This window comes from Xiphophorus maculatus, chromosome 15, assembly GCF_002775205.1.
Source record: "Xiphophorus maculatus strain JP 163 A chromosome 15, X_maculatus-5.0-male, whole genome shotgun sequence".
Lineage (NCBI taxonomy): Eukaryota > Metazoa > Chordata > Actinopteri > Cyprinodontiformes > Poeciliidae > Xiphophorus > Xiphophorus maculatus.
This window is the reverse complement of record NC_036457.1, coordinates 20,116,425-20,140,710: the sequence shown is the minus strand read 5'-3', so window position 1 is coordinate 20,140,710 and position 24,286 is coordinate 20,116,425. Positions and strand designations below refer to the sequence as shown.

The following is a 24,286-nucleotide window of genomic DNA, read 5'->3' as shown; positions in this document are numbered from 1 at the left end:
ATAATTATATCGACTCCGATTTCCTCATTTTGGGTGATCAGCCGATACTTACCGACACTCTGCGCAGCTAACAGTAGTCACCACCGCTGTTTTTTCAGACAAGGAAAATCTGAATCGGCTTTTTAAAAATCGGTGATCGGCCAGAAAACTGCAATCGGTGCACTCTTAGTGAAAATATCTTCCCAGGATGGATGATATTTTCCTGTTGTATTTTTAGAAGTAGTTGTTTTTACACCCCACATTTCTACAGTTACTAATATTTTAGCTTATTTTAGCTGTACAGTCCATTAACATTTGAAAACTTGGTTGACACCACAGGGTAATTGATGTTAACTGTAAGTTCTCCAAAACGACTTCTGTTGAACAAGCAAAGAAAAACCCCATCGCAATAGGAGACGTAATCGTTAGTGCATTTTATCCGTCAGCAAGCGTTTTCCAGAACGGCTTTCAGCCTGTCAGAAAAAATAACCTGACACCACATGATTCATATTTATATTCAGGAAGCTTTAGAGGTAGTTTTTTAGCCTCAGACTTACCTTCCTGCCTGCTGCTGCTGATGTATTATTTTCACGGCTGCCTAATTCCTTTTTAAACACACCGCTGGATCAGCTTCTAACTGCATTAATGTGTCGGCCTTAAAAAACAAGCGGCAGCTTTTGGTTCAGTCTTTGATTCAGCTGCGACTCTCAGGAACAAAGAGAGTCACAGTTTAAAGAAAAGTCGAGCCGAAACACTCGGCTGTATATTTACAAAGTTTATTTGAGGAATATTTTCCAATGCAGCCACAGCCAGAGGTCAGGATCTCACTAACAGATGGGGGTTAAGTTCCTACAGTAACAAAGTGGGCGTGTGTGTGTGTGTGTGTTTTTTTTTTTTTTGCAGCCAAAACGAGCGTGAAGAGTTTGAGACGGAGTACAAGCAGAAATATGAGCGTGAAAGAATCCTCCTCACTGAGGAGAATAAGAAGCTGTCCAGTGAATTAGACAAGGTACAGTATGTGTTCCTGTGTCTAACAGAAGTCATTATGAATGCATATGAACCAGCTTTTATTTTTACTTTGCTGTAGTGCATTGTCAGCTTTTCTGTGATTTGTTTGTCCCCATCACACACAGTCACTCTGAGACCCCCGTCCCACCCCCAGTGCTGTAACCCCAGGTAACCCTTCTTGGAAAGCCTGTCGCATTCCTCCCTCCACCCCCTCTCTCCCAGCTATGCCAAAGAAATCACTGTACAATATTCCGCTCACAAACAGCCTGTAGCCGGCCACACAGTTGGATAGATGCTGGATCTAGCTGTGTTGACTTTGGAGCCAGCTCCTGGAAGTTCAAACCCCCTGCCCCCCTTCAGCCTCCCACTTTAAATGGTCTCTAATAACTGGGAGGCATTCTGACCTGTGGAGTACAATCTGAGTATATTTTTAAAGTCTGTAAGTGATAAAACACAGAGGGAAATCAGGAGAATCACATGGCTGCCACTGCAGTCGTATCACTAAAATGTGTTGTAGGTTTTTGAATTGCGTTGGCTTGATTAGATCTGTTTAGGAGGCCAATAGAAACCAATGAAGACCTTGTTCTCTCCTCTATGATGAACGTCCTCATTGCTTTCAGGGTGTCTGAGCATCATTTAAAAGTCTTAAACTAAAATTAAGGCCTTAAAAAATCAAATTCATTAAAAAATGTAAGTTAATCACAAGTCCTAAATTTTGTCATAGCAGGACTTTTTAATCTTTTATAATCTATGTAGTTTGAGTTCATTCTTCATCCCGTTCTGAATCGAAACAGTTGACGCTATTGCTAGCCACCTGCTAATATGCCGTTGCCAGTTAGCTAGCTTTCATTTGAAAGTGTAAATTCATCAGCAGTTGGCTGGACGAAGTTCATCTTCACCACTGGCTCACTTCTGTTGCCAAACCACACAATGTCACGTATATTTGGTTCAATGAACCTCGGCACTACTACAATATGAAACATGCTATTGTCTTTTGCTCATGTCGTCGTGATTCAGGTCTTAAATTTCATTCATAAGTCTTAAAAAGCATTAAGTTACAGTTGGTGAAACCTGTAGAGGCCCTGGTTTTGTACCTGTGAACAAATCATTTTATACCCAAATTGTTGCCATTTTTATTTATAGGGGTACACTGATAAATTGGCCCCAATTTCCTTACTTTTTGGATAACTTAAACTTGAGACTGTCATGAGAGAGAGCTGACTGACGGACCTGGCCACCAGGTCACGTCTGCATGTTCGAGGTTAACAATAGTCACGCCAGTGTTTCCAATATATTGGCGTCTTTTGGTGCGACTTTTCAGAGACAAAAAATATCGGTATTGACTAAAATTGGAATCTACAGGTCAGGCTTTTGAAAGATCAGTGATCAGCCAGAAAACTGCAGTCAGTTCACCCCTATTTATTTGTTTGTTTATTTATTTGAGAAGATAAATTATTTTGCAAATTATGCTAAAACCTTTTACTACATTTTGGTAGTGGCCCATGTTTAAACCAACTGACAATAAAATACGACAATTCAAATTGGAAGAACTTTAAACAACTTCCTGCTGATCTATATCATTTATTTCAAGTCACACCAAGTCAGTTTCAGTACAATAAATCATGAAGAGAAAGTTTAAGATTAAAATCATCACTTTTCAATATTGGTTTGATTTCAGACACATCCAGCAGTTCATGGCATCGTTTCAAACAGGAAAATTAAATATGAAGCAGCTGAAATAGCAAATACATGAAGTGGCAACGGGATGGAATGACCGCCACCCACCTTTGGGATTGTAAAACATTTACAAGCAAGCAAGTGTTTTCCAACTCCCTAAATCTTTTCTATCCAGTAAAGCTACCAAGAAGCTTCACACCTCTATAATTACTCACTAAGAGTTTCTGGTGATCATTTCATCACCTGGCAGAACCTTTAAAATTCCTCTAAAAGCCTTAATTACAATGACCTCATTGCGTCTGGGTGTGAGGTCATGATTCTTCGCGACACCACGCTAAGAGGTGTTTTTTTTTCTACAGCGTCTGTGAAGCTTTTCTGTTCTGAAATGAGACGGGAACGGTTCTTTGGAAAGGGAACCCAAAACAAGAGGAAGTTGGTCTCTGCTTGCTCGTCGCATCACAATAAATGTGTCCGCAAATTAAAGAGGATAGAGAAAAACAGTCAGGGGGTTTGAGACCTGCATTGATGTCGCCATGGTGACATCTACACAAACATACACACACACAAACCCCACACACACAAACAGAGTTCTCTTAACGTTGGTGTGTAAACGGACAGACTCGGAGTTCTAATGCGGTCCAGTTGAAGTCTGCTACACTCATCAGCCCACTTTTATTTCAATGTGTTTCATCAGTCGGATGTCAGGCGTCCGACGACAGCTTTATGATTGGACACGTTTTCTGCTGCTCTCCCCCCAGTTGAGCGGGATGTTTGAGAAGGTGAGCAGCTCCAACGAGCAGCTGGAGGAACAGATGAGGGAGCTGGCTGACAAAAAGGAGAGCGTGGCCCACTGGGAGGCCCAGATCACCGAGATCATCCAGTGGTAAGACACACACAAACCAGCCGCCTTCTCAAGTGACTCAAAGCGCAGTCCTGACAGGCCTCTTACTTTTCTGCTCAAGCCATGGCACAGAAACACACACACTCACACAGATTGGGTTCCTCTTCACTGTAAAGCTGCGGCGTGTCTCGCATACCTTTGAAGATGGTCGAGCCGCTTGACCCTCCCTGCCTCTCAGATCCTCTCCCATCACAGCTGACACTTCACCAACTGCTCTACTCCCCCCACTGACTTCCCCTCTTTTCTGTTGGACGGGCCTGAAGTCTTGGCATAGCGCGCATACCCCACACAGACACGCTGAACCACAGGAGCACGCTTTCAGCTCCATAGCCACAACGCATTCCTGACATGCACATACAAATGTTGAGCTGGGGATGTTTCCTCTGGAGGAATCTGGTAGCCAGTGTTGCCCTCTGCTGGTGGAGCTTTGCCACGGCACAAGAGGAACTGCGTATCTGTAGGAGTTTAGTTATTTCTCAGTAGACATTTAGAACAAGAATTTTTATGAAAATGTGGGTTTTTTTTCTTAGCCTTTACTGGTGAGAAAAAAGTCCTAATATTGCAAGACAAAGTTGTACAACAATAAGCCAAAAGAAAACAAGAAAAAAGTCATAATTAGACAAGTTATTTTATAAGAACAGTCATAATAATACGAGCATAAATTCAGTTGTAATTTTACAACTTTCTTCCAGTATTTTTGTGTTTTTATTCTGCCAGTATTCTGACTTTAGTCTCATAATTTCACAAGATAAACTCTTCGTCTGACCCCAACACTCCATCATATTACACAAATAAATCTCCATTGCTTTTTTTTCTGGGTGTCTCTAAACAACATTCACTGAACCAAACTGGATTTAAACGATCAACTTTCAAAGTTTTGAGCAACAGTCAATGTTCTGTAGACATTTGCTTTTAAAGAATGGAGCAGTTTTTAAATGAGTGTGTGTGTGCGTGTGTGTGTGTGTGCGTGTGTGTGTGTGTGTGTGTGCACGTGTGTTGCAGGGTGAGTGATGAGAAGGACGCTCGGGGTTACCTTCAGGCTTTGGCCACTAAGATGACCGAGGAGCTGGAGGGTTTGAGAAACACCAGCCTTGGAGCGAGAGCGACGGTAAACAAACACACAAACTGTTTTTATCAAAAGAACTGCCATGTTATTGTTGTACTCTAACACTACCTGATGATGGTTTATGAAACTATTATGATGCTTTATTTCTAACGTGGGTCATTTAAGGGCGGATATTAATAAAACCCATTCAAGCCTCTAATTTTCTTGGCAGCACCATTTATTTAAAACGTTCGTCCGGACCAGTTTCCGTTAGACATCCGTAAAATGCTGCTCTGAAATTAATCACTTCAGCAGAAAAAGCTACATAATGTTTTGTCAACACGTCAAGCATAACTTTGTACAGCTTCAGTCCTCAAAAATCTCTGGTTTTGTTCCCCATATGCAGCATTTTTGGTGCAGCACTATGCTAATAAAGCATGTTTTACTCTCTGTTGTGATATGACTTGTTGATCAGCTTGATCTTAACATATTTCACACAAAAAGAGACTGTGGTCTTTGAAGTTTGGCTTAAAAGCACATCATTTCCTCTGTGTTTCAGGACATGCCGTGGAAGATGCGTCGCTTCGCCAAGCTGGACATGTCGGCTCGTCTGGAGCTGCAGTCAGCGCTGGACACGGAGATCAAAGCCAAGCAGAGCATTCAGGACGAGCTGAATAAAGTCAAGACGGACGGCATTTCCACCGAATGGTACGCCTTACTTTAGCGTTAACAGCCTAGCTTACTGTAAGCGGCTCCCTGAACCAAATGTGATTCATTACAGTAAACTGAAGGAGGTGGAGAGTAAAAACCAGGAGCTGCTGGCTGAGATCGAGCGGCTGAAGAAGGAGACGGAGGAGCTCCGGCTGCGAAGAGGTACGGCCTCATCCCTGCACTCTAGCATTTATTCTAGATGTTTCTGTTATTTATTGGGGCAGTTTCATGTAAAATCGACTTTTTTGAGCTTTGCATTATGTTATAATGTTATTCCTTTATCAAAAACATACCTGGAGTGTCGCTTTGATTCCTTCACATGTTTGAGAAATCCTTTATACTGGGACCTAACCCCACCTCCGAGGCGCAGCTCCTCCTTGGAGCTGCAGTTTTCAAGCTTCAGACCCACAGACCCACTCAGCTCCTTCAGACTAGCCAGCAGCAATTAGCAAACACCTGGTGGAACTGAGTATCTGCTGAGCTCATTAGAGGAGCTACTTCTCAGTGAAACGCTGATAAAAATGTTGTTAAAAGGTTAATAAAGGAGACATGTTGTGATGAATCCCTGAAGGTGGAGTTTCTGAAAGAGCAGGAGTTTTTAAAGAGTCAGAGGTCCAATTTCTTTTAAATCATATTTGATATATACAACATTTTTATAACAACTGAAGGTAACAGTTACTTGATTGGGCTATAGTATGGCACTAAAATACTGGCTCTTTAAAAATGCATCTTTTGATAATGACAATGGCCTTGTTTTGAGTAAGAGCTGTGTATTGATGGATACCACATTTCTTCAGAGATTACCTCAGTGAAAGAGGATTTGGCTTTGCTCCAGCACACATATGTGAGACATGGTTTTGAGCTCGCGACACACACATGCATTGTTTCTCCGGTCATATGAAACCTGCTCTGCGTTCTTAGAAACAGTCCTGTGACCCGTTCTGTTCCAGTCGGCCTTTGATGCTCTAATTCCTGACCACAGTGGTGTTATTCGCTTCGGGTCTATAGGTGTCAAGCACCAGGATTCCCAGAATTCCTTCCTGGCTTTCCTCAACGCCCCCACCTCGGCCCTCGACCAGTTTGATGTGAGTTTGAATAAAGCCGCCGTTATCTGAAACGCTAACAATCATCTTATGTCATCCACATGATTTATATTGATGTGAATTCTTCTGATTTTATTTTTTATTTGTTTTTGGTTGCTTTCTTTGCGTCACTCTGGTACATCAGGACTCTTATTCCTCATCCTCATCTTCTTTAATTGAGTTTTGGGAAGATGTAAGTTTAATCGTGGGTGTGTTATAAACTCGTGTAGATGTAGCTGTACCCTGTAGGACACTGAAAGGGCATCCATGTTGGTTTAGGAAGAGGTATGTTTATTATCTGTTAATAACAGAGATGAGAATCTACCAGCTACTTGTTTATATCCTCCTTTTGCTGTTTATTAGTTTGTTAGAACCTTAGATATAACAACACCTTATGTTTACTTTCCCATACTTCCATTTCCCTTTAATTGTGTTTTTTACATCAGTACCCATTTTAGTTCCCGTCATCAGCCCCCCTCTATTGTACAAACAATAATCTAATGCAGTGCCTCCCAACTGAGACCTGTGTAACTCAAATATTGAATACATCTATTGTAAAAACCTCACATTGTTGCTGAAATGAAAACATTTGCGTGTTTCAGACTAACAGGTTTTGGTAAGCACTGCCTGACGTCACCGAATCCTCCCCGCTCTCCCATCATCACGTTTCCTCCCTCAGTCATTTGAAATGTGTTTTCAGCTGCGCAATGTTCACCGCTGTGTGTCTCTGTCACTCTCTGCCTCTCTTCCTGCCACTGAAGCGCTCGCCGTCCGTCGGCCCGACTAAAGGCAGACGTGTAAGCACCGCCGCTGCAGCTCTGCAGCTCCTCTCTCTCAATGTGCCGTCTTGTTTCCTGTCGGTTGATCTGCGTGTGTCCGGCCATCTGCATGGCAGCGGAGAAAAACTCCTTGTCTGTGTGCCCTGTAAAGTATTCACACCTGTTGAACTTAACATTTTGGTACTTAGGTGTTGAAACAATAGAGTAGCTTGTAACTATAAAGTGAAAGAATGACATTCAGACCCTTTTAACTCTGACACCCATAACAGCTTTCCTCCAGGTTTCACCAACTCAAATATAAAACTTTTTAAAGACCATTATGAAGACTTGAAGCTAGGCCTTTCACAGTAACTAAATTGTCCCAGAAGTTACTGCAATATATGACAACGTTGTTGTTTTGAGGCCATTTTCAAGTGTTATAGTCGAAATGGCATAATAATGCAAGAACACATTCTCAAGGATCAATAACTTTACATTTTAATGAACACTTAATACATGAACCGGAAGAGATTTAAATATCCAAAATAAATAACAAAAAAACAACTCATAATAAAAAATGAAATGAATTACGAAGTCTCTTAAAACAAAATTATCCTGTGTCCTAACAGAAATGTGAAACAGAAAATCATGTATTTTATATAGTAGTGTGTTTTTGTCCACAGCTTCTTACGGGTTGGCAACAGAAGTGAGCCAGTGGCAAAAACAAACGTCGCCCAGGCAACTGGAGATAATTGACACTTTTTTTGATAGAAGTTCAAAAGCTAGCTTGCTGGCTTGGGCATGTTAGCAGCTAGTTAGCGGTAGCTCTTTCAAGTCATAGAACTCAATAATGGTGTCTGCCCGCAACTCCAACCTTTGTCCGACAGAAAAATCTCACAAGAAAAATAAAGTTAAAGGGATGTGAATACCTCAGTGACACAGTGTCTACCTGTTTGTGTGTGATGGCCTTGCATGGTTTGTGGTGTATTTGGTGCAGCTAACAGGGTCGTGGTCCTGAGACGTTAGAGAACATGAGGTGATTAAAGTTGGGCTCAGTTTTCAGTTTAAGTGGACTGCCTCCTCTCCCGTCCACCATCTTTGTCAGCATGACTGCTGCATGTTTCTACTGATCCATTTTACTTCCTGCTTGCTAATTTTCCTCTCTCCATCCTTTTCCTAACCGCCCCCTCTGTATTCTGCTCTCCTCAGGTGGACTCCATGGATAACTTCACCCCCTCCAACACTCCATCTCGGGAAGACGACCCCAAGTTCCACCTCAAGGCGCATTCCCGTTCCCCTTCCATGGCTAGCGACATGGAGCCGATAGAGGTCAGATAATCCGACTCGTTTTAGCCGAGCCGCCCACGGGAATTAGACAGGAATGTTTGGCACGCACAAAACACTTCCAAATATCCTGACGAACAATTGTTAGAGGCATAAATAGTGTCTGCAGCTCACAGTGCTGCCACTGTTGGCTCAGTCATCCACTATGAATTACAGGTAATTTAGTTAACCAGAAGAATCCTGCAGCACAATAACAGCAAAAAAACAATGTCTGATGGAGCAAATCATCATTTTCCTGTTTAGACTTTTTTTTTTTGGTTTATAATAGTTTAGACGTTATTGAGCTGGAGTTCAGAGCCCAGTCCAACCCGGCTAATTAACTTAAATTATACATGCAAAGTAAACCCGACATTTCAATTTTTATTTCTCCAAGCTTTCCTTAACATAACTACAAACCATAAACAAACTTACATACAAATTTGCAAAAGAAAAACAAACAAAAAAACAATAAAGTAGAATAAGAAATGAGTGGTGTTCACTTAACATGTAAATAACTCCAATTGACTCATTATTTTAATTAAAATTTTACTGCTTTTCTTTAGGCCAACATTTAAGTCAGTAAGATGTTTAAATTCTTCCATTTTTAGCTTTAGCTGAACGTCTTCCAGCTCCATCTTGTTGCTTGTTGGGAGTCGACTGCACATGTTCTGGGATGTGTGATTGATGGGAGCGAAGCCGCTTGTTACAGTCTGATTGACTTTTGCACCTTACTTTCTTTATCTCCTCAACATAATTCTGGCCAGAATTTTGCCCATAAATCCAAACTCTGTATTGAAGAGATCATTCATTTGCATTTAAAGATATTTCTGCTTTGTTCTGCAGCTGATAGACCACCCAGGCCGAACTGTTCAGACCCCCACCATGCGTTCAGGAGGTTACGGCAGCATCGGACGCTCCTCACCAAAGGTTGGGCTGTGTTTTTTTTTTTTTTAAGAAACAATCTAGGATCAGCTGAAACTTTGATAAAAACTGTTTCTCATGTCTGCCTCCCACAGCCCAAAGCACATCAGTTTGTTGTCAAGTCCTTCAACGCGCCCACAAAGTGCAACCAGTGCACCTCCCTCATGGTGGGGCTCATCCGTCAGGGCTGCACCTGTGAGGGTAAGAAAAACCGGAAAACACAACCTGACAATAAACAGGGTTCATATGGATCCTCAAATCCTTGGAAACTCTTGAAATTCAGTTAGATGTTTTCAAGGTTTGGAAAGTGCTTGATTTCTGTTTTGTAATAAAATGCAATCTAATGCTTGATTGAAATCCTAAATTTGGAAAATGTTATTTACGGTTGAAACGAGATATTTTCATACACAATAAAAAATATAGATATGTTTTTCTCACAGTCTGAAGTTAAATCAGACTAAACTTTTAGTTATAATTATTATGATAATTTCTGTTTGGTAGATGCCAGAAAACGTAGCAAGAACATTTTAGGATTTAGTGTTTAAGCTTTTAATTTGAGCAGGAAGTTCATTTACCTTGGCATGAACCTTGGGATTTGGATTGTTTCAATGTAATAAATACTTAGTATTCATAATGTCTCAATGACCTAATATTCTGTGTGAAAGAAATTAAGTTTGTTTTCCATATTATTGCTATATAATATGGAAAACCTTATAGAACATGTGATTTTTGTTGTTGTTAAATTACTGTTTTGTTTTCAGACCACTCAGATGTATAGGTTGTGTGTTAAACATTTAAAAACATAAAATGTTATTATATTTTAGTTTCTGTAGAATGTATAACACTATCACAAGACATTATTAATAACAGTAATAAATCATATAATAGTGATTTTTTTTTTCTTTTAGTTCATCTCTATTGTTTTTGTGGTGCTGGAAAAGTTTAAAAATTCACCTTGAAAAGTGCTTGAATTTTACTGATTGTATATCATTTTGCCGGTTGAGTATTTGATGCATCTTCATGTTTTTGCGTTGTGTTTTTTGTGTGTGTACAGTGTGTAATTTTTCCTGCCACGTAACTTGTGCGGACAAAGCTCCAGCTGTGTGTCCCGTGCCCCAGGACCAGACCAAGGGCCCGCTGGGCATCGACCCCCAGAGGGGCATAGGTACTGCGTACGAGGGCTATGTGAAGGTGAGTGATCTGAGAAACCGGAATCCCACAGAGCCGACCTTTTTCCTGAAGCTGATCTCTGCTCCTTCTGCAGGTTCCCAAACCCACCGGAGTGAAGAAGGGCTGGCAGAGAGCCATGGCTGTGGTGTGCGACTTCAAACTGTTCCTTTATGAGCTGGGCGAAGGGAAGGCCACCCAACCGAGCGTCGTCGTCAGCCAGGTGTTGGATATGAGGTAAACCAACGGAGACGAGGACAACAGCATCAACAACAAAATGAGTTCCAGTAACAGGACCAAAGTCACCGTTCAGAACAGAATCAAACTTAATTGCTAAATATAATATGAGTACATGTCAGTCGGTGGCTCTGCCAAAACAAACTTAGTTCAGACTAATTATCACCGAATCACGATACAGCCAGAACTGGACCTCCTTTGTGCAGGGATGGGATTATTGCTGACCAATTTTCAAGAGCTTTAGCTACAAGTTAAAGTTTAAATAGAAGAAGCTTTGACCTGAGTGTTTAACCTTTGACCTCTGTCTGTCGCACAGGGATGAGGAGTTTTCAGTCAGCTCCGTTTTGGAGTCGGATGTCATCCACGCCAGCCGCAAGGACATACCGTGCATATTCAGAGTGAGGGTCTCTTATGCTGCTTCCTTCTTAAATCGCTGTTTGAGTTGTGCTTCTTCTGACCTCTGACCTCCACTCTCTCTGTCTCTCCAGGTGACAGCGTCCCAGCTCTCCCCCTCCAGCAGCCAAAAGGCGTCCATCCTGATCCTGGCCGACAGCGACCAGGAGAGGAACAAGTGGGTGTGTCTGCTCAACGAGCTGCACCGCATCCTGAAGAAGAACAAGCTGAAGGAGCGCTTCGTCTACGTCCCCAAGGAGGCGTACGACTGCACGCTGCCCCTCATCAAGACCACCCAGTCTGCTGCTATCATAGGTGGGCCAACAGAGATTCCTACTGTCAGACAGTTAAAGAATGGAGTCCTCTATGTTTTTATTTTTTACCCTCTGGGCCCTAAAATGGCGGTCTTTCTCCGTTTAATCTGCCTTCAGATCATGAGCGCGTCGCCCTCGGCAACGAAGAAGGCCTCTTTGTCATCCATGTCACCAAAGATGGTAAGATCACGCTAACATGATTATCATTCTGGTTCATTCACCTCTGAACTGATAGGATGAAGAGGAAGAGGATGCTTGTCCAACCTTAAAAAGTCTTAAATTGCCTTAAATACATTTTAAAAATTCAGATTTAATCTTATATATTTTATGTAGGTTTTTTTTGTTGTTGTTTTTTTTAACCTCACGGGACTTTCCGTCAGCCAATAGTTTGAGTCGCATGCAGACACCTTGTGTATCTGACTGGAGGTGGTTGATTAATGATCGCCAGTCGGCAGGATGATGTTAATCTTCGCCTTCAGCTGCCAACACACGTGATGCTACAGGCATTCTGTACAAAACGCTTTGCACAGAAAACGGTGGAGGCGGCTACTACTAACGCTAGCATTTGCTGCGACTCAAACATGGTGGTCAGTCACCACTCTTACAAATTGAAGAATTTTATTTCAACACGACTGTTACTGTAGAGGGAAATGCAGAGAAGGAGGAGATTAAGGAAAAGGAGCAGAGCATAGAACCAAAACAAAATAGAGCCTCAGATGGCGATCATTCTGTTTTCTGAAGTTCTGAAGCAAGAATGTGACATTTGCTGCAGTTAATCTAACAACTAGAAACATTTCTTCCTTCATATATATATATATATATATATTTATTTAAGACCTGTGTTACAGGTCTTAAATGGACTTCAAACTCATCTGTGTTTGAGTGCAGAAGCCCTGTTGAAGCCTTTCTCTTTTTGTAGAAATAATCCGTGTGGGTGACAACAAGAAGGTCTACCAGATCGACCTGATCCCCCAGGAGCAGCTGCTAGCCGTCATCTCGGGCCGGAACCGCCACGTCCGCCTCATCCCCACTCAGGCGCTGGACGGCCGCGAGACCGAATCCAACAAGCTGACCGAAACGAAAAACTGCCAGTGTCTGGTGTCGGGGCCGATCCGGAACGGCTGCCTCACCTGCCTCTGTGTGGCCATGAAGAGTAAAGTCATCTGCTACGAGGTGAGGAGGAGTCGGACTGACTTTGGACGATCCGCACTGAAGAAACACTTCCACATTATTCTTAAAACGTACATCAACAAAGAGTAACATATTTATTCATATTAATTTAAAGACTACTGGTTATAAGCAGATCTGTTTTCCTGGACAATGTTATAATTCTCTTAATGGATAAGAAAAATGCAGTAGAAAATTATGTATTGAATTCATTGGAGTGTAAGCCATGGATACGCCCTCTGGTGGACTCAACGTTGACATAACACGACCTTTACGTTTATAATAATTATCAGGGAATGCTCATCCTTAGAAATTCTTAAATTCATATCTAAAATCAAGGCCTTAAATTGGCTTTGATGCATTGAAAAAATGCAAGTTGGCCTTAAATACATTAACGTACTGTAGATCTTATGTTTTGTCGTAGCAGGTCTATTTAATGTAGTTTTTTTTTCTTCCAGTGGACAACTCAGTCAGGCAAAAGTTTGAGACATGTGACCATCTTGAGGTGGTCGAGGCTACTGCTAACTAGCTGCTAATGTACCCTTCCTAGCAAGCATTTTTCTGCCTTTACCATGGGCATAATGCCAGGTTCACAGTTTTTGCTATTCTTGATTGTAATGAGGCAACTTGTGTTTTCAGTCTTAAATTTTATTCAAGGTAGCATTAAGGTTTTAAAAACTTACATCGACCTGCTGAAGGCTGCAGATGTCCTGATCACATCTTTTATGAGATTAACTAAAGATGTTATCAAACTATACAACAGTGAACCCATGTGATCATGGGAAGCACTAATTTATTACTTTCTTTCCTCACGTTTGATTATTGTACACAGGTACCTATATTTACAAAATAAATAAATAAATAAAAGTGGAAGTATTTTCTGGAAGTATTTCTGCTAGCACCTGTGCTAATTAGCTGATGCTATGGATCATGCAGTGACATCATCAGGTTTATTTTGACCCTGAGCTCCTGTGAAACTAAAGACTTTTTCCCGTCCTGCAGGTGAATAAGGGGAAATTGCGCCACCGAGTGCTGCGGGAGCTGCAGGCCCCGGGGTCAGTCCAGTGGATGGGCCTGCTCAACGAGCGTCTTTATGTGGGCTACCAGTCCGGCTTCACGCGCTACAGGTTTCCTCCTTTTTTATTACAGTGCATCACACACACACACACACATCCATCAAAGTAACCTGATGCCGTCCGCAGTGTCCATGGCGACGTGTCCCCGGTCAGCCTGCTGCACCATGAGGACCACACCCTGGCCTTCATCCCGCAGCAGGGCCTGAGCGCGCTGTGTGCCGTGGAGATCTCCAGCAAGGAGCTGCTGCTGTGCTTCAGCTCCATCGGGGTCTACGTGGACTCTCAGGGCCGGAGGTCACGGCAGCAGGAGCTCATGTGGCCGGCTCATCCCAACGCCGCCTGTGAGTTGGACCTGGTTCAAACGCACACAAAAAGAAAAACCTGCTTCCTGTAGCTCACTGTCTTCTTGTGTCCAGGCTACAACGCCCCCTACCTGTCGGTGTACAGTGAGAACGCCGTGGATGTGTTTGATGTGAATACCATGGAGTGGATCCAGACCATTCCTCTGAAGAAGGTCTGTGTTTCTAGGGCGCCATCTGGTGGAGAGAGAATAGTGTTCCCAGCTTCATCACGCTCTCAGTGTTAATGAAGAAAGGTTTTTCTTCTGCTGCTGCTGCTGTAGGTGCGACCTCTGAATGTTGATGGATCTCTGAACCTGCTGGGCCTGGAAACGGTGCGCCTCATCTACTTTAGAAACAAGATGGCTGGTAAGAGCGCTTTCTGCGTCAACCTAAACTCTTCCTACAAACAACAAAACATCCTGGAGCAAAATTCCTTGGAAAAGATTGATATCCCACAATATTCCATATTTAGTCACCTTTGAATCACAAACAACTGTATTTTACTAGGATTTATCACTGAAATAGAATTACGTGTTGGTTCCTATTTTTTGGCAAATAAAAATTAGCTCCCTTTACTCTGATACCCCTAAATAAATGACAGGACAACTGATTGCTGTTGATGGTCAAATTATTAGTCTAGCTTTGTGTAATTTAATCTTAATAAATTCAGCTTTTCAGAAGTTTTGCTATTTGGCCAACAAAATACAAATCAATCAGTGGCAGAAAAAAATCTGGAAATTGACATTTTCTTTTTTTAACAAGACAACGGTCGAAGCGCTTTTTATGTTTTGGATCTTTAATATTCTTAGACGTAGAGATTTCATAAAAATGCTGTTTATTATTGAGCGGATAAAACTAACACAGGAACGTTTTCACCCTATTCATGTTTGATTGTGTAAAGTGTTGACTCTGGAGGGGTTGATGCGTATGAGCAACATGATTTTCAGTTTCCGTGACAATAAAGTTAAAAACCAGGAAGTGTTTCTAGTGAAGTCACATAAAACCCAATAGGAGTTTAAAGTTTTAGGGTAGTGACCACTTAAACTGAAGTGAATGAAAGGTGCTGAAGGAGTTGGTGTCTCAGTGGTTGGCTAGAAGTGAGGAAGACTCCTGCTTTGGTGTTTCAGAGGGGGACGAGCTGGTCGTCCCGGAGACGTCAGACAACAGCAGGAAGCAGATGGTGCGCAGCATGAACAACAAGCGGCGCTTCTCCTTCAGGATACCAGAGGAGGAGCGGCTGCAGCAGAGGAGGTAGCGCCCGCTGCCGGCTCTGGGTCTCATCTGTGCGTCTGCTGTTTCCGGGTCCTGTTCGCTCACCTTTGTTCCTGTGTCGTCACGGTTACAGAGAGATGCTGCGAGATCCAGAAATGAGGAACAAGCTGATATCCAACCCCACCAACTTCAACCATGTGGCCCACATGGGACCAGGAGACGGGATCCAGATCCTGAAAGATCTCCCCATGGTACGAGCACACACACCCACCACAGGGAAACACACTGCAGAGCAAGGGTGTTCAAAGTGAGGCTTGGGGTCTGTTAGTGACACCCAGACTGATTTTTAAAATCTATTTATTTATGTATTTGTGCGGCCTTCTCCTCACAATTTAAGAATAAATTGGGACAAAAGTAAAATTTTTAAATCAAAATCGTACAAAAATGTTAGATGGAACACAAATAAAAACAAAGCTTCCTGCTTTGTTTTTATTGTCATGGTAACTGGGACCACATCTAGTGCGACCAAATCTGCTTTTAATTACCATATTAAAGGAACAGTGTCATGTAAATTCGACCTCTTTGAGCATTACATCATGTGATATCATTATACCTTCATCCAAAGCATACATGTAGTGTTGCTTTGATTCTTTCGTGCATGTTTGAGAAATCCTTTAAGTATGTAAAAGTTTATTAGAGTAGCACTTTTCACAGATAAAATCACAAAGTGCTTCACAAAACACACAGGAAAAGCACATCAAACATGACATTAAATTAAAAGCCTGCCAGAAGCTATTTTACTTACTCCTTCAGACTAGCCAGCAGCAATTAGCAAACACCTGGTGGAACTGCTCACCTGCTGAGCTCATTATAGGAGCTACTTCTCAATGTAACACTGTTAAAAGCGTTTTAAAGGCGTTTCTTAAAGAGACAGAGACCCAATTTCCAGGTGTTAAATTTGGAAGTCAAATTTCTTTCAAGTCATATTTCATATATATATATAATTTATTTGTATAACAATTAAAGGTAACATAGTTACTTGATTGTGCTACAAAATGACTCTAATATCGCCCTTTAAAGCTTGGCTAAACGTGTTTTCAAATGAACTCTGACCTACATCCTGTTTTTATTGCTGAGAAAAGACTAAATATGTTTCCAGTTTTCTTCAGTCGAGTGCAAAATAATAAGTAACCTGCATGACTTTCATTTATCAAAGAAAACATGCAAAAACATTTGAACTTTGGATCTATAATCCTGTTCCTAAAAAAATATTTTTGGATATTTTAGTTTTTTAAAAATATTTATTTTTGGCCCCCGTGACAAAACGTTTTGGAGACCCCTGATATAGAAGCTTCTTCTTCACAGTCTAGTTCTCACTTGCACCAAAAAAACAAAGCTACTTGTGCTGCACTGTTGGAGCTGCTCCATCTTTCACCATGTTATGTAGCTACAGACAGAATGAAGGTCAACTTGTTATGTTCAGATCCACCACAGTGGGTGTGTGTGGGGTGTGTGTGGGGTGTGTGTGTTAGTCTGAGCATGCTGTGCACTCACTGCCGCCCCCCTCCCTCACACTGCACCCCCCTCCCCCCTCCTGTCCACTTGCTGCGTTTAAAGCAGAACGTCCGTCTTCAGGAGACCCGGGCGGGGTTCAGCGGCTCCGTCAGCATCCCCTCCATCACCAAGAACCGGGCGGAGCCGGGCCGCTCCATGAGCGCCAGCAGCGGACTGGGCATACGTGAGTATGGTGTTTCCAGATGTGGTTTCGGTGTGGTGCCTTTAGCTGACGTGTTTTCCTGCGGGTCCAGGCTCGTCGTCTCAGAACGGCAGCGCTCTGCGCAGGGAGCTGTCCGGGGGAAGCTACGGCTCCAAACGCCAGACCATGACCTCGCCCTCCGAGAGCTCCCTGTCCTCCGGCGGGGGGATGGACTGCGGCGACGCTCCGCTCTCCCAGTTCGACAGAGAGGTCAGTAGGCGGGCTGAACCCCGACACGCAGCCGCACGCGGGGTCGGTTCTATAACATCTGACTCATTCCAGTTTGGACCCATTGAGACTGAGACTAACCATCCAAAACAATCATTCCTCAGACCATCAGAGTCTGTATGGAGACTAAACCAGCCGACTGTGTTGAGCTTTTTCACATGTTACAACCACAAACTCCAGCCTGTTAGATTTACATGATGGATCAGCAGAGGAATGAAGAATGCTGGAGGAATTTGTGAAATATTTGATTTTCAAATCCTTTTGTGAAAGTATCAGTACCTCCAGGGTGTCACGATAGTTTTTGTGATTTTTTTTTTTTATCAAAATGATTTTGTGGTGCAAAACCTACATTAATAGGTACATTTAGGTAAGTTTTTACTCGTTAGTAAAACGAGTTACTCGTTAGATCACTAACTAGCTTGGCACTAACTAGCTATAGTAGGAGTAAGAAACACTGCCACCTGCAGGTGGGAGTAAGCAGTCACTTCAGTGTTTTTGAGCATTTTTACAGAAAATGCAATAAATTAAATTTATTTAACATGCTTAATGTTATTAAGCATTAACATACAAAAAGGACCTGAATCTATTGGTTTTGTGTGAATTTCCACAATGACAGACTTTCCAATAGTGGAGGGACTGCAGTGTGGTGTGTACTTGTCTTGAGTCTAGACTAGAGATCTACAAACTGTGGCTCTGTGGATCTTCCACAGTGGCTTTTAATAGTTTGGCAAAAAAATAATTTGCAGAATCTAACTTATTTAAAAAAAAAGTTAAATGTATATGCAACAAATGAAGATTCAGCCTTTTTTATTCTTTTGCATGGAATATATCCTGCATTACATTTCCACTGCAGAATGACAAAATAATATTTATTATTTTTCTCCTCCTCATTACATTGTTTAAATCATTTTTCACAAACTTCAACATCCTATAGAAGACAATGTATCAGTCGTCTTTTGTTTTTTTTTTGTAAATATTTCCACCATGTTTTCCAGTGGAGCAGATTTATGTCTTGTCGTTTCTTTTTTTAAAAACTCATCCTCTGCTCTCCACTTCCTGATGCTGCTGCTCCTCTGCCCTCTAAGCGAAGCGGCATGAGGATCCGGTGAAGTTTGTGGCTGTGGCGTGACGGGTGTGAAGGAGCTCTGGGTTTTCTGAATCCTTTTGCGAGGCGCTGTAGTTCTAGACTGAGACCATGAACGTTCCCCTAGCTGAACCAGGAACTCCCTCAGACTGGTCCCCATCAGTCCCAGTCATCCCAGCAGCTGTTTCAGCCGTCCCACCTCATCCCAGCTCTCCGGCGTTTTAGTCTCTCTGCGATCATATCGAGGTTGTTGCTATGGTAGCCGGCCAGCGTCTCCCCTCCTGCCTGTCCCATCCTCATGAGCCTGGATGTTTCTGCCTCCCATTTCGCCACATTTGTTGCGCCCCCCCCCCCCCCCCCCCCCCCTCGACCTGACCCAGCTGAGCCCCGCCCCTCATGCCTGTCCCCCCTCCCCAGCATGTTGTCTGGGTGCTGAGTGTGAACTCTCCTCTGCAGTGGCAGGCGGTCTCGCCGTCGGAGAAGACCCCCGATCTGAAAAGGGCTTTAAGGACCCTGCTTAGTAAGATGAAGGTAATGTGTTCAACCTGCAACGACAAACACACAGAAGCGAGAGAGCACCGTGTTGCTGATCACACACACACACACACACACACCCACGCACACACACACACACACACACACACACACACATGCGTGTTATCACTGGAACGCCGCCGCCTCCCCCTCCCTCTCTCTCTCTGCACCATCAGGCTTCTGTTGTGACAACGCTGCTTCTCATTGCTGAATCACAGCATGTCTGCCTCCATACCGCCCCCTGGTGGCCTGCTCATGTTCCCAACCAGGATAAAACAAAGCTTAAGTTGGGGTCTTCTCAGTGTTTACTGGCCAAATGAACAAATCCAGATGAAGGAAGTGTGAAGTAGACTGGTTGGAAGTGAGGTTGCATGCTTTGGGTAAATCCTGTCGCACGTTTTGTTGGTACATTATGGCACAAAGGCTGACACTTTCACTGCAAAAACACAGAGTCATACCAAGTATTCTGTCTAGTTTTTACTACAAATATCTTAACACACTTCAATTAAAACAAAACGAAACAAAAAGTAACTTTTCAGCAAAAACTAGAAGTTTATTTTAGGTAAATAGTTCATTAATGTTACTGAAAAATGACTAGTTTCATTAGCAGATTATTCCACTTATAACATGTGAAAAATGTCTTGTTAGAAGTAAAAACTAGGAATTTTTAATGAATAACTATTTAATTAAAGCAAGCTTCTATTTCTTATCGAAAAGTTATTTTTAAATGAGTTTTGTCTTACCTGAAGCGTATTAAAATATTTGACTACTTGGTAAGATTTAGTTTCTGCAGTGTTTTCAAGCTGCTCCACGGTGTGTTGTGTTGCAGTCACAGTAGGATCTGTGGGGTTTTTAGTGAGACTTTAAACCAGAACGAATCAGAAGGACGGCGTCACTGACCTGAGGACAGGAAGTAGAATCACACACACACTTCAACCCAGCACCAGTCTGAAGCCACCACACTTCCTGTTTGGCCCAAATCGTCCCATTTTCAGAGTCAGTCGCAGTAATGTATTGGTTTCCTGCGAGACGGACTGTGTGTGATGAGTTCAGGGTGAATCGGAAACCTTCCACTCCATCATCGGCTCCAGCCTGCATGTTTGGTTTCTGCTGATCCCTCCTGGTCAGTTGAGGTGTTGATTTGCTGGTGAATGCTGGACTGCATCCCTCACAGCAGATCAATGAATCATGCTGAGTTGTAATCGCCATGGTAACTTGGGACTTTTGTGATAGACCAACACTGCAAGGCATTACTGTGAACAGACAATGATGTGTAGTTTGTACAAATAGACAACTGGGAAGTAATATGATCTCTAAATGAAGTCTGGACTTTTACTAGACCATTGTAACACATGAATATGCTTTTCAATGGTCTGGAACGATTAGTCATGATAAATCAATTATTGAAGTAATCGTCAACTAATTTAATAATGGATTAATCGTTAACTGTATAGGCACAAAAAATGCCATTTGCTGAAAAAACATATTCAGAGCAGTAACTGAACCAAAACTCTACTACTGTATATATACATATATATAATTTGCATATAAGATTTGTAAATGCTTTTTCCCCAAGCAGCATAGTTTTAATTTCATCCAGTTCAAATTCACTAAAGGAATGCTGTTACTGCAATAAAATGTTTTATTTTCTTATTTCAAAAAGTGAATTAGTTATGTTACTTGCATCTTTTAATATATTTTTAATTTTGTATAAAAAATGCTTATGTGGCTAAATGAAAAATCTGTAGAATGTGTCCTTTTTTTTTATTTTAACCGATTAATCGATAAATTGATAGAATAATCGATTACTAAAGTAATCCTACAGCAGCTCTAGCTGCATGTTTCCTGCTTGAAGGTGAAGCTCTGCCCCAGGCTTGTCCTCCATCCTCCATTCCATGGAAAAAAATATAGCTATCCCCACAGCATGATGGTGCCATCGCTGTGTTTCATGGTGTTTTCAGGCTGATGTGTCAGAGCATCATCTTCCATGTTCACTCTAGACTGCGATCAGTTTCCCTGGATTTTATTTTGGGGTGTTAAACTAAATGGGGTTGAGTAGCTGAACTCACCACATCAGGTGTGATGAATCCTTTGAAACGCATGTTGTTCACAGTTGTGCATTGCTTTGTGTTGGTCTGTCGCACTAAACCTCAGTTAAAGTTTGTGGGTGTCGAACTGAGCAGATGTTGAAGGGGTGTGAATACTCTGCAGGGCACCAGCTCCACTTTCAGTGGTGAGAAAAACCCCAAAGTTTTCACACCACAAAATCACAAAATATCATTAAGTTCTTAGAGCAAATATCTTATCACGGTTGAAATAAGACAAAACAAACTTTTTTCTTAATATTGATGAAAAAATACTAGTTCCCCTTGCAGATTATTTTACTTAGTTTTTTCATCAATATTAAGGAATATTGGGGAATATAAGGAACTTAAAACAAGCTATTTTGCTGAAAAGTAACTTACAAGTTAATTTTGTCCTATTTCAAGTTTACCAAGATATTTGCAGTAGAAACTAGAGCAAACACTGGTAAGGTTTTGTGTTTTGCAGTGTATTTTGATGACAGAATCTGAATCTTAGCCCTCTTTCCTGTCGTTTTTTTAAAATACATTTTTAACTCCTCCTCCTCTCTCTCTTTCCGTCTCCTCCCCTTCAGGACTCGGACTCCCCCCGTCACTCCACGGCCTCCAACAGCTCCACCTTCAGCAGCCCCCCCAGCCCGGCGTCCCCACACAAGACCAAGTCCCTGTCCCTGGAGAGCACAGACCGGATGGGCTGGGACACATGAGCCCTCCCCACCGACCCCCTCTCCCCATTCAGCACAGGACTCCCTAACCTCGCCCCTACACCACCCCCTCCTCCCGCCTCCACTGCCCAGAGAACTGCACCTCCCATCCGCCGCTCGCTCCTCCTGATGAACTGCCTCTGGACGTTGCTTCCTGATTGGACGGAAACACTACAACTCTGGGCCTTTTCGAGGGGAAACCCCCAAATGAGTGAACGAGAGCTGCGCTATGATTATCCAGAATGGACCCTGACACTCTTCCCTACCCAGCTCCTCCTTCCCTCTTTAGAGATTCGCATAAAGACGCCAAACTTTACGACGCAACAGAAAAAAACGAGAAGCGGATTATCGATGAGAGAAAAATGATTTGTATTTGTACATAGGACCAGCCGGGTTTCAGGGGGACAATTTTAATTTATTTATCAATCTTAGATGGGGAAGGTTAGGTTTGCTTCCACGCGACATGAAGCAAATATTTTCCCACAGTCGCTTTTTCTTTGGGTGTTGCGCAAAATGTCGCATATTAAAAAAAAAGGAAGTGAGAAAGTAAAGGAATGAGTTTTAGTTTTCTCCTGATACTCAGTGCAGTGACTTTATATTTTCTAATTGTTATTGTTATTTTGAGCGTTAGCAAAAAACCTTCCTACTTCCTACTGTGCTACTCTCTTCCTCATTGGTTCATCCAGGGAGGCGTCCTCCGTCGTCGTAGCATTAGACGTTCGTTCCACTTTGCTGTGCAACCAAACTGACCAACTCACTGACTCCCATCGCGATGATGTACATAGGTTCAAAGTAGAGTAATATATGATAAGGAAAATACTATAGAGAACTACACGGGGAATGAGCAAAGAAATCCTGATTTGGTTTTCTGGTTTTTGTTTTGAGTGATTTTGAGTTTTTATTCACACAAAAAGCCATTTTTAAACCACTTTGTGTTTTTTTTTAATCAGTTTTATGAGTTAGTTTTATATTCTATGTCTGACACGTGTTGTGTTTTTGGTTTTTGTGTTTCTCTCCTCCACCCCCCATTTACGGACCGACACTACTGCTCAAACTATCTAGTGGAAAATGTGCATTTCTCACCAACCTGCTATCACACATGTATCTACGCTCTCGTACACTGAGGCGGTGGTTTTACGCAGCAAACGCCTCGTCCCTACGGCTCCTCTGGTCGTCCGATGGGCGGTGGTACTGGGATGGAAAAAAAGGTTGACCCCCTCTACCAATGGATAAGCTCTAATTAACCAAAAACGGACAAAAGAGGGACATTTTGGTAACATGCTTTCTTTTGTCACAGCCTTTGCTTGTTAACAATGTGCTAAAATGTCCATTAAAAGCTCTTGATGGAAGTAGAACACTAAAACAAGGAATGTAAACACCAGCGCGTGACTCCGATGTATTTCTGATTGTTTCGCTAATACTAGCGAAGAGCTGGAGCTCTAAACTCGCTTGGTTTTGGGGGGATTTTTTTGGTCGTATTTTACTGTAGCTGTTTAGCAGTTTCTGCCATTTATTTTGCCAGTTTTGAACCCCATTTACAAAAAAAACAACTCATGGAGCAGAATCTGACAATTTATGGAGCAGAATCTGACAGTAACCTGTGTGGATTAGACACAAATCAGACACAATTTTCTGTTATTTAAAACACAGAAACATTCTTAATACTAATGCAGTTTTCTTTTGGGTAAACTTAGAACAAACATTCCTATTGTACACAGTATTTTCTCTTTTCCCCCCATTGCAGAGTCCAAGTTGAAGCCTGTCGCGATCAGCTCCATATAAGGGAATCAAACATTACATACTTCAGTAGTCATTCCTGCTGCTTCCCCCTTTTGAAATCCAACAAATTAGCTCTCCGTACCTCATTCCAAGTGTTTTGTTTATGGATTTTATTTTCTATTGTGATTTGAAGCTCAAAGCTTGTTTTCCAACACCCTGAACCTTTTTAAGTGTGCAGCTCTCCATTTCTCGCCTGCAAGTGGCGTCCAGTAGGAGGGACAAGAAGCAGACTTTGTTTGGGCGGGGGGTGTTTTAACATCGGTCGATATGTTTAAAAAATAATAATTTAAAACTGACTGATCCCAGACGTTCTGGAGTGAGGAAGGAAATCTCAGGAAATGTGTCGAGGTCGGCCTATGGGACGGACGGCGTGGGTCGAAGGGTGGCAGGTGATCTGATGGCCGAAGTGCCGCAGTTTTCTGTGGAGGAAGGCCTAAACGAAACGAAATCAAACGCCTTTACATTTCAGTGAGGTCTTATCTACAGTACCTTCTATAATATTTTTGCTCTTTCATATCATATTACACTTTTTTTTTCTAGGATTGGTTTGTAATAATTTGTACAGTTTTGCATGTTCTAGATGTAATCATTTTATTTTTGGTTTGTTTTACTTGCTCCTTTTTGGATGGTTTGGGCGTTTTACTGAGGATAACCCACTACAGGTGATGTAGATTCCTTTTTGCACAAAAATATTTAAGGTGTAAGGTCAAAAATAATGTATGGAACTGGCTGCCACACCGATGTGGAGAACTCATATTAACCTGACTCCGATGTATTTCAATAAAGCGGAGGGCTGTTACAAATACAC

At 42.2% G+C, this 24,286-nt stretch overlaps 1 protein-coding gene across 10 annotated transcripts in view; it reads left to right on the top strand.

The window, feature by feature from the left end:
- The window catches only part of cdc42bpa (CDC42 binding protein kinase alpha), an 82,907-nt gene extending 58,622 nt beyond the window's left edge, over positions 1-24,285 (top strand). For 4 of the 10 annotated variants that reach the window (XM_023347533.1, XM_023347536.1, XM_023347532.1 and 1 more), the window contains 26 exons: positions 883-988; positions 3,423-3,547; positions 4,568-4,673; positions 5,170-5,318; positions 5,392-5,483; positions 6,330-6,406; positions 7,165-7,200; positions 8,371-8,490; positions 9,328-9,411; positions 9,501-9,606; positions 10,460-10,596; positions 10,670-10,809; positions 11,126-11,207; positions 11,298-11,517; positions 11,634-11,696; positions 12,436-12,689; positions 13,686-13,810; positions 13,886-14,100; positions 14,176-14,273; positions 14,382-14,466; positions 15,228-15,351; positions 15,446-15,563; positions 16,930-17,050; positions 17,121-17,278; positions 18,837-18,911; positions 21,571-24,285. In XM_023347533.1, coding sequence (XP_023203301.1) covers positions 883-988; positions 3,423-3,547; positions 4,568-4,673; positions 5,170-5,318; positions 5,392-5,483; positions 6,330-6,406; positions 7,165-7,200; positions 8,371-8,490; positions 9,328-9,411; positions 9,501-9,606; positions 10,460-10,596; positions 10,670-10,809; positions 11,126-11,207; positions 11,298-11,517; positions 11,634-11,696; positions 12,436-12,689; positions 13,686-13,810; positions 13,886-14,100; positions 14,176-14,273; positions 14,382-14,466; positions 15,228-15,351; positions 15,446-15,563; positions 16,930-17,050; positions 17,121-17,278; positions 18,837-18,911; positions 21,571-21,702 — 3,148 coding nt within the window. In that variant the 3' untranslated portion in view covers positions 21,703-24,285. The remainder of the gene's footprint in view (positions 1-882; positions 989-3,422; positions 3,548-4,567; positions 4,674-5,169; positions 5,319-5,391; positions 5,484-6,329; positions 6,407-7,164; positions 7,201-8,370; positions 8,491-9,327; positions 9,412-9,500; positions 9,607-10,459; positions 10,597-10,669; positions 10,810-11,125; positions 11,208-11,297; positions 11,518-11,633; positions 11,697-12,435; positions 12,690-13,685; positions 13,811-13,885; positions 14,101-14,175; positions 14,274-14,381; positions 14,467-15,227; positions 15,352-15,445; positions 15,564-16,929; positions 17,051-17,120; positions 17,279-18,836; positions 18,912-21,570) is intronic. The other 6 variants (XM_023347537.1, XM_023347535.1, XM_023347538.1 and 3 more) reach the window with 6 other exon arrangements.
- The last annotated feature ends 1 nt before the right edge of the window (position 24,286 follows it).